General features: G+C 49.6%; 1 protein-coding gene across 1 annotated transcript; it reads left to right on the top strand.

Moving 5' to 3' along the window:
* The first annotated feature begins 3,931 nt into the window (after window positions 1-3,931).
* CCDC184 (coiled-coil domain containing 184) lies at window positions 3,932-8,055 on the top strand. The gene has a single exon (XM_084750666.1). The coding sequence runs from the start codon at window positions 5,575-5,577 to the stop codon at window positions 6,157-6,159; it is 585 nt and encodes a 194-aa protein (XP_084606792.1). The 5' UTR covers window positions 3,932-5,574; the 3' UTR covers window positions 6,160-8,055.
* Window positions 8,056-10,268: the final 2,213 nt, after the last annotated feature.

The following is a 10,268-nucleotide window of genomic DNA, read 5'->3' as shown; positions in this document are numbered from 1 at the left end:
AAGCCTGCTGACCTGAGGTTAAAGGAGAGAACCAGCTCCTGCAAATTGCCTTTTGATCTCCAACAGGTACTTTTGAGCTTGTGTACAACCCCATAAACAAACAAACAAACAAACAAACAAATAAACACTAAGATATTTCACTGTTAGGCCTAGTAGTGTACATTTGCAATCCCAGAACCCAGAACCTTGAAACAAGAAGGTCAACAGTTCAAGGCCATCCTGGGCTACACATCAAGCCCTGTTTTGTGTTTGTCTTTTTTAAAGTATTTGTTCAGGAACACAAAGATGCCCTTAGACTCTGACAAATGAGAAAGGGAGTTTTTGGTGCACACATCACATTACACAGGCAGAGTTATAACTCCTTTACACTCGGGCTGAAGCTGTGAGAAGTAATTTGTCAAGAAAAGTTGCCCCCAATGAACTAGAAATTATCCTTCTGAGTGATAATTCTAAAGACTCCCCCGACCCCCTTCACCCCTGCCCCTGGAAAATCCCCCCTCGATTATACTGGTCTCTTATTAACCACAGGTAATTCTCCCACCCCCGCCAAGCAAGGATAGGGTTAGTGTCTAGAGCATCCTAGTAAAGCAATTTTCACTCACACAGATTAACCCCAAACATTAATTACATGGACATCCCGACCCGTCTTTTGTTTTCCTCTGGGACTTCACAAGCCAGGTCTCTGTCGAATTGCATTTTCTCAGCGGCCTCTTCCAGGTCTCCACAGAACAGTTCACCAGGCTCTACGTACTTTTTCAGCCCAAAGTTCCAAATGCTTCTACAGTGCTCTCCAAAAAAAGCCTGGCTAGGTCCATCACAGCGACACCCTACACCTGGTAACAATTTCTTTCCTAGGTGGCTCGTTTCCATGTTCACATTCAGCTGTCTTGCTTTAAAAAAACTTTTTTTTTTTTTTTTTTTTTTTTTTTTAATTTTTGGCTTTTTCAAGACAGGGTTTCTCTGTGTGGCCTTGGCTGTCCTGGACTCGCTTTGTAGACCAAGCTGGCCTGAACTCACAGCGATCCACCTGCCTCTGCCTCCCGAGTGCTGGGATTAAAGGCCTCAGCTGCCTTTCTTATATAACCCAGAATCATCTCCCAATGCTGGCGCCACCCACAGTGGGCCCTTCCTCCCATAAATTAGCAACCAAGAAAGTGTCCCAGAGGACAGTCAGGGGGCCAGCCATTCCTCAATTGAGGTTCTGTCCTTCCAGGTGTTCTTAATTTGTGTCAAATTGAAAAAACAACAAACAGGTGCTGAGAGAGTCAACACAGCTTCATAAGTTATATTGGCGATTATTGTCTGGGGATTTTAGATTAACCTGTAGCAGCTAGACTTTCAGTTGACCTTGACTTTAGTGTGTTTTTCTAGTCCAGAAGTGTGTTTATCAGATTTATTGTGCAAAAGTAGACCAGCTATCTCAGATGGGGATAGATAACCAAGATCAGAGAGGGGAAAACAGCAGGGTGCACTCAGAATTGCAGTTTTCATGGCAATGTGATACTTAGGCCTGGGCACACATAATGGAGGAGACTACCTTTATAGCCCAAGGCCTCTTCTCCCTACACACTCATCAGTGGGAGATGGAAGAATGGTAACAGCTACATTGATACCCAGACCAAGGTAGGAAGCAGGAGACCATGCAAGACACCCACCCTGCCCTGCCCCAATGAGCAGTTCCTCTGAATGGTTTAGTAATATGGGGGACTCATCCCAATGACCCAGCCTGATAGCCCAGCCAGCCAGCGAAGGCTCTATTCCCTGTATACACCACTCTTAATTTCCTGAGACTAGACCTGTCTGTCTTCCCATCTCTAATTTTTATTTTGGTTTTTTGAGACGGGGGTTTCTCTGTATAGCCTTGGCTGTCCTGGACTCGCTTTGTAGACCAGGCTGGCCTTGAACTCATAGCGATTCACCTGCCTCTGCCTCCCGAGTGCTGGGACTAAAGGCGTGTGCTACCACGCCCGGCCCCATCTCTAATTTTCATGCAGAATTTATGAAGTGATCTGTTTATTTTATTTTTTAAATCAAACACAACCGGTGCTTCCTCCTTGTTGGCATAAGGTTACGGTGTAATTCAAATACTGATTTATATCCGGACCGCCCCCCCCCCCCGCTCCCCCCACCAATATCTAGTTGCCATCCTTGTTCTGAGAATCTCTTGTCTCAATGTTGTATAAACACTGCTCCCCAATTGTCCCCCTGATATGCCAATAAAGCAGCTACAGCCAATTGCTGAGTAGGGGAAGAGATAGGGCTGGACTTCCTGCCAGCCAGGGGAGAAGGATTAGAAGAGGAAGTGGGGGATTCAACAACAGGTAGGTATCCAGGAGGGACCAGGAGAGAGAGAGAGAGGAGGAGGAGGAGGAGGAGGAGGAAGAAGAGGAGGAGGAGGAGGAGGGAGAGAGAGAGAGAGAGTGCTCAGCAAGGAAAGCTATAAAGTGCAAGTACCTCTGGGATGTCTGCTGAGAGGAAGCCAAATTAGCTTAGAGGGTTAAGAATAGAGTGAAAACTGCTCAGTTCTTGTGCTGGGATGCTTGTTAAAATATTATAGTAGAGTCTCAGTTATTTGTGTGATAGCCAGATTAGTAGAGGAACTGAGGGGAAAAAAACCTCACAACATTAGCCCCTCCCTGTATTTTCAAGTCCCCACCTACCCTCTCAAATGTCTGACCTGGAACTGGACTGGATCAGCCACACCCCTGGACCTCTGCACCTGCTTCCCATGATCTTCGGTGCTTCTCCAGTAACTTCCCCTCCCTCTTGTCCCAGACCCCTTGTGCCCTCTGTGTCCTGCATGGTCAGAGCCTCTGGTCGACATGGTATTCTGATGCTCAAAGCCTTGACATGCACAGTACCCACAATAATAGTGGCAAAGGACCTTGTGTGATGACATAACCCAGCTCCTGCTGTGTGGGCTTATTTGGCAGCAGAGATGGGGACAGGGCTAGTGTCCAGAGGCTAAAGGCAGGGAACACACTTGAGGAGAACGGGCAAGATAGAACCTTTCATTGGACCACGGTAGGAAGCCTCGGAGCATGTCAGTCTTTTCTTGTGGGAGGGATGCACAGCAGGCCTGAACTGACAAAGCTCTGGGAGCCTTTGCTCTGGTGTGATCAGGAAGCATTCTGGGTAAGCTCAGCTGTGTCTTGCCTCTGTTCCTAGTTTTCCTGTAGTTCAAGAAATAGAACAACAGACATTTGCACGTGATCACATGTGTGTCATGGTGAGCCCTTGGGAGTCAAATGGTAACGTGTGGGCACTGGTTTTCTCCTTCTACCATGTGGGTTTCATAGATCAAACTCAGATTACTAGGCTTTGTTGTCTACATTAAAAAAAAAAGTCTGAATGAGCCTAGGGATGCCTAGGATGAGCTCTCTGCTCCTCTATGAGCCAGAAATGTAGGGCTCATGTAGGGTTTATTAACCGTGTATATCGCACATGGCAGAGGTGAGAGCAATAACAATACTGCATGGTGCGTGTGTGTTAATGTGTTTACATATTTGTGTTGGGAAATTAAAATTCTCAGATCTGTCCAATATGTATGTCTTAGGTTATTTATTTAAACCCTGGTACTGTAAGATATTTTAATTTGCTTTTTTTTAGGGGAGGGGCAGGGTTCAAGACAGGTCTTTTTGAGTAGCCTTGGCTGTCCCAGACTCACTCTTTAGACCAGGCTGGTCTCGAACTCACAGTGGTTCTGGAGCCTCTGCCTTCCAAGTGCTGGGATTAAAGGTGTGCGCCACCACACCCAGCCCCTTTGCTTTTGTTTTAATAGCAGTAGAAGGGGCCACAAAAATTCCCCTTCATCACCAAGACACAGAACCAGGGCAACTCAAGAACACACTGGCTTTTTACAGAACTACTAGTGTCCAACTTTCATTCACACTTAATTTCTTCTATCTTTATTTCTATCGTTAATTTATTTCTTCTTCCTAGATTCTTGTAAACTTGCGGTTGTGATCACTTGGCTTTCTCATTTACCAAAGTGATACTGGTGGGCTGCAGCCCACAAGGTGACAACCCTCCCGATCTATGTAATCTCCTAAATAGAACCAAGTTTTCTTCTTCCTTCTCTTCTGCTACTCTGCCCTTTAAATAGGGGAAAGGAGTCTTCACGAAGGACAGGGGCGTTTAGTAGACATCTAAGCATGGACACGGGGGCAGTGGCCTCACAAACATTAATTCACAGTGGTGTGGCAGTGCAGTGTTAACTCAGATTTAGAAACGCCACAGTCCGGTACCCCAACACATCAAGAAAATGACTCAGCGGAGGACTCCGAATCCTTAAGTGCTGAGACGAAATTGTATCCAGGTCTTTTGAAGTCCACTGTGTGTGGACTGGAGAATCAGGAGGAAAGCAATGGTACTTGGTGGCTCTTTTTTAAGTATCCATTCCACAAACACATTAAGCATCTGCTTTCTGCGTCTCAGACGCTATTTTAAGCGCTGGGAATTCCGTGATGGAGGGAAATCTGTTGTTAATGGAGTTAACATTCTCAAAATTTAAGTACTTAGACTCACCATTCTCAAAAGCTCACAACAATTTGGGTAGAAACAGTTGGGTCCCATAAGGGACAGAATCGCACGTTGAGCTTTCTGGAGCGAGGGAAAACTGGTTTATGCAGAAAGCTCGGAGAGGCGGAAATCTGCCCTGCCCTCCTCCCTCTGCACCGCGGGGCCTGGCGCGGGGCGGTCACCTCGCTTGGGATTATAAACAATCGCCTCACTACCCAGTCCTGCAGGCTGCTGGAGGAAGGATCTGACTCTCAAGCCATCCTCCAAGGAAGGAATGCGGAGAGCTGATGAAAAGCCTTCCCAGGCATTCTCTCTGGCTTGCGGGTGGGGGCGTGCAGCGAACTGCTCTCTCATGCTGTCCTATTAAACACTGCAGCCACAGGCTCTTTGCAGCTTCTCTGAGGCCACTGCAGAGTCCCTGCCACACCCGTTAGCCCATATAACAGAGCTTCACTGCAGCCTCGGAACCCTTTTCCCCTTTCTTCTTCACTTCCTTGTTGCCATGGAGACATACGTCATTTACGTGCCGTGCGTCGCCTTGGAAACGAGGGAGCAACCGTGGCGCTGCCGGGAGACCCGCCCCTGCCGCTCCAGCCGCACTCGCGGGCGCTGCTGGTGGATGGCCAGGGGGGAGTCCCGCGACCAACGCGCTGCGGGTCGCTGTCTCAACCCCGATCCCTCTGCGAGCGCTTCTGTGACCCGGCGAGCCTGTGTGCATTCTCTGCCGGTGTTTGTCCGGAGGGCGGCGGGGACATAGGCATCATTCGGGAGGCGAGCTGGCAGGGCACTTTTGCTCCTGGGCAAGCCCGAAGACGCTGGCCCCGGGACCCTAGACGGGTCTTCGCCCGACTCTTCTTGGCCCTTCCTGCCCGCACCCTCTGCCTGGGGCCCGCTCTCTTCACGTCGGCTCCCCACCCCTCTAAGGGAGCCTAGGTGGTGTCCCTGGGCTCCACCCGGTCCCTCACGGGACCTCTTTCCCGCTACACCCTTCCCCCACCCTGGAGTCCCGGCTGGACGCGACCCAGAGCTGCCACTGCCCGCTTCTGCCACTCAATGGAGGACAGTCTGCTGGAGATCATGACCAAGGACGGCGGCGACATGCCGGCGCCTCTGGAGGTGTCCACAGTGCCAGCCGTGGGGGACGTGATCTCTGGGGAGTATAACGGTGGCATGAAGGAACTGATGGAGCACCTGAAGGCCCAGCTGCAGGCCCTGTTTGAGGACGTGAGGGCCATGAGAGGGGCACTGGATGAACAGGCCTCGCACATCCAGGTTCTGTCGGACGACGTGTGCGCCAACCAGCGGGCCATAGTCTCCATGTGCCAGATTATGACCACCGCGCCCCGCCAAGGAGGCTTGGGCGTGGCCGGAGGCAAGGGGAGCTTTCCCAGTGCTCCCCACGAGCAGGAGACACCTTCACCTGGGATCGGAGAAGGCGGCTTGCTGGGTCCCGATCCTGGTGAGGAGGACGAGGACGAAGAGGAGAAAGAGATGCCCAGCCCCACCACACCCACCAGTCACCTCGAGCGATCTGAGAGCCCCTGTGCTGGTCTCCTTGGGGAGGATGGGCCACTTGTGGAACCCCTCGACCTGCCTGACATTACCCTGCTGCAGCTGGAGGGTGAAGCCTCTCTGTGAGGGGGACCCCCACCAGGGCACCAACTACTCGGGCTGGCTTTGGGTTTCCAAGTGCTTCACGCGAGGGAACTGAACAGTGCGGTGCAGTGTTCTTCACTCCAAACGTGGTTCTTATAGGTCAGGGAGAGAGACTCCCTCAAAGAAGGATTTGTAAGGTGAAGGACTTTGGAAGCATCGCGAATCCTACCCAACCATGCATCATAACAAACTGCAGAAAGGTGAGGTTCCCGGGGAGGAAGTGTCCATCTCTGGACTCCCATCCATCCCCTTACCGTGCCCTTTTCCCTCTTCCCAGGAAACAGGAGGACCATTGAATTATGTAAATAAAATTCTGCTTTTTCTATACTGAAAAAGGACTCATCTAGGACTTTGGCAAATGATCTCTGTTTACCTAGAAATTAAGGAGTTGGGGTATTCTGTTCTGGCAACAGGAAATGTACCCCTTTGCTGAAATCCCAAGATAGACAGTGCTCTGCAGCAGCCTCTCCCTCTCACAGATCTCTGCGGCTGCTGATTGGTAAAAGGGAGCTTCAGGAGGCAGCTGCAGCCCTAGGAATCTGGGTGCATGGGGTTCCAAGGGCCCCTGGGCTGGGAGGAGCTGGCTATGAACGTGCACGAAGACACAGTAGTTCAAGCTCTGGCATTTCCCATGCAGAGCTGGACCCTGCCCTGTCACCGACTTCATCTGGGCTTGCTTTTTCCACTCACCTGGGCCTAGAAAACAAAGTGCCCAGTTCACAGGCAGAGACTTGAGGGCTGCTCAGCAACGGCCCAGATTTAGGGGATGTGTGAGGAACTCTTGGGAGGGGGGAGGGGCTGCAGGCAAAAACAAACAAACAAACAAACAAACAAACAAACAAACACAAATCCCAACCTTCTCTTTTCTGGCTATACTTGCTAGCTTCAGTTCCTTTTTTCTGTCAATATGTCACTACCCTCTGCTTTTTGGTGTTGCCTCCATAATGTCTTGTGTTACCTGTGTCCACTTGTGTAGCAGTAGTGTGTGAGCCCTCAGGGGCAGGGCTTGCGGCTCTAGTATTAGGTTCCAGGGGTGTTTCAGACCTGTCTGTGAGCCCCAGGCGGCGCTTTCCCCTCTCTTTTCCCCTTTGTCCCCCCCCCCCCCCAGGGCATGGAGCATGTGGCTGTCCTGAGGTTCTTAATTGATGTGCCTCCTCTCTTCTCCCTCCTGAAGTGGTGACTTTGTGTGCTCTTTCCCCGCCTTTGTGTATGCTTTCTCAATGCTTTCCTTGGTGTCAACCTTAATAAAAAAAAAAAAGGCGTCATCTCCCCTCTTGCTGATTGGTACTAAGGGGACGTAAGGGTGGGGCTTCTGGGTCCACTGTTGTGGATCAGGGCTTACTTAGCAGGACATTTAGGGACCATGCCTTTTCTCCTCTCTCCTTGCCTCCAGTCCCAAAGAGTTACCTGACCTTGTCCTGGTTGGGACAAGCATTGCCAGCTCTGCCCTCTTTCCCTTCTGCCCCGGACCTTGATCCAAAGTGGACTGGAAAATGCAGAGGTCTGAATGGACATACCCAGCTAATAAGAGGTTTTGGTAGCCACACCTGCAAGAGACTTCTTTGCAGTGAAGCATGTCCCTTCATCAGCCCTGCCCAAGGGTGACTTCTGAATGAGAGCGCTGGCCCAGCAGGCATGACACCTGTTCTAGAGATGGAGTGGGAGTCAGTGGGAGTCACTGTTCTGGAGGGGTTGCCCGGGATTTCTGGAGTGACACATCACTAAGGAAACCACAATAACTGCCTCCGGCCTCTAGTGGCAGATGCCGGCAAGGTGTTCCCCGGAGTCAACTCTGACATCATCTCCAGGCAGCTCCCTTGGGTGACGGAGTTTTCCTGAGGCTGCCCCAGAACAAAGGTTCTCTCTCTCTCTCTCTCTCTGTCTCTCTCTGTCTCTCTCTCTCCCTCCCTCCCTCCCTCCCTCCCTCTCTCTCTCTCTCTCTCTCTCTCTCTCTCTCTCTCTCCTCTCTCTCCCCCCTCCCTCCTCCCCCGTTTCTCTGTGTGTGTGTGTGTAGCATGTAAAATTGCTCTGTTACAAAGAGAGTTAAAGGGCACAGGTGTGGGTTTGAATCTTTAATTCCAGCGCTGAATTGACTGCCTGAGATTTGGTTTTCAGAATGCATATGATAGGAATAAAAACTTGGGGAGACAAATGTACAACTCCTGGGCAGTCTTGTGTAAATGTTAGTTTCTTTATCGTTCTCCTGGGGGTGGCAAATGACTCCTTCAGGAAAGCAAAACCATGCCGGGAAGGTCCTGGAGACTTTTAAATTTTATTTATTTATTTTGTTTTTTTTCGAGACAGGGTTTCTCTCTGTAGCCTTGGCTGTCCTGGACTCACTTTGTAGACCAGGCTGGCGTCGAACTCACAGTGATCCACCTGCCTCTGCATCCCGAGTCCTGGGATTATAAAGGTGTGCACCATCACTGCCCTCTCCCTGCCCCCCCCCTTTTTTAAAGGTTTACTATTTATGTGTTTGCGCGCACATGTGCATGTGGTGTAGTGTCAGATTCCTGCATCTCGGGTCCTGGCAGGTGTGAGCTATTTGCCATGGCTTCTGGGAAACATGGCCTCTGGAAGTGCAGCAGTGCTCGCAATCGGTAGGATGTTTCTCCAGCCCTTATCATGCGGGCCAACTCTGTACTGCTCCCTTTCCTTTCCTTTCCTTTCCTTTCCTTTCCTTTCCTTTCCTTTCCTTTCCTTTCCTTTCCTTTCTCACTCCCTTTCTCTCCCTCTTCCTTCCTTCCTCCTTCCCTTTTTTTCTTTTTGAGACAGGATCTCACCAGATAGTCCTGGACGGCCCGGAACTCACTATGTGGAACAGGCTGGCCCCAGACTCACAGAGATTTGCCTGCCTCTGCCTCTTGAGTAAACTCTCTTTTAATATAATCTCTCCTTATATAAAGAACCCTTCCCCTTGAGGGCAGAATTAAGAAAAAGGTCACGGTTAGCTTCTCAAGATAGCATGGGCCTTATATTTTAAGCAAAAGGAGCTATGAGGCAAAAAGGCTAGCCTTGAAGTAGACAGCGCTTGGGTAATCTGTGCTGGGGCCCCAGGAGAACAGCTCCAGTACACAGCTGGGACTGGGGCATAGGTTTCTGCTACAGTTTAAACATTCAGCATCGATTACCATGGCGTTGATCAGTTATTTAGCTCCAGTATTATCTCCCAACAGCTATATGAAGTAGAAGCCGTTATTCTTACATAAGAGCTCAGAAACAGATGTAAAACTTCAAGGTCACAGGCTGGATTTTGACAAAGCCAGGATCTCACCTTGAGATACTTGGATTTAAAAGAGCCTTAGCTCGAAACTATCTTTCTAATTGTTCCATTATTTGGGGGGCTTCAAGGAAATCAACCTCATTTTAGTCAGTTTTCACCACCGCAGTTCAGGTTTGGTTCGTGACCTCTCTCAGCCCTGAGTGGGTGGTGGAGCTCTGACTGCCTGGACCGGCTGCTGGAGGTGCTTGCAGGCGCTCCCTCCCTAGGTGAGCTCGCTTTCTCTCCCTTCTAGCTCAGATCCTCCATGGTTTGACCTAAATCCCAAAAAGCAGCATAGCCTATTTAGACGCCAAAGAAAGTTCTGGTTGAGTTCTTTAGCCACTGACTGCAGTTCTAATCCTATGCACGCTATCCTTGGTTATTCCCTGCAAGTCCAGATAGATAAAAATCTTCCTAGAAAAGCTCTTCTTCTTCTTCTTCTTCTTCTTCTTCTTCTTCTTCTTCTTTAACTTATACTAGCATCTCAGAGATGCTGCCCAGGTCGCCTCACTCTCCCCTGTTCCACCTTCTCTACTTCCCAGTGGCCTCTGAGGTTTCTTTTTCAGACTGTTGGTAAGTGGGTTTCAGCTGGAGTTTCCCACCCAGGGTTTATAGCAGGCGTCACTGTTGAATTTCAGAAAGCCACACCATTGGAAATTAAATGCAAAATCCTGCAAATACATATTTTCTTTCTAGAGAAAGGGTTGTTGTTTCTACTTAATCCTTAAGGAGTAAGAATCAGGCTTTTGTAAAAACAATGCTAAGAGACGTCGGGTAAAGTGTAATGAAACTTTTTAACTCAAAAGACACCAACAAAGAAACGATCTGT

Source organism: Acomys minous (assembly GCF_964271855.1).
Source record: "Acomys minous genome assembly, chromosome: 12".
NCBI classification, from domain to species: Eukaryota; Metazoa; Chordata; class Mammalia; order Rodentia; family Muridae; genus Acomys; species Acomys minous.
This window is presented reverse-complemented; position numbering and strand designations above follow the sequence as displayed.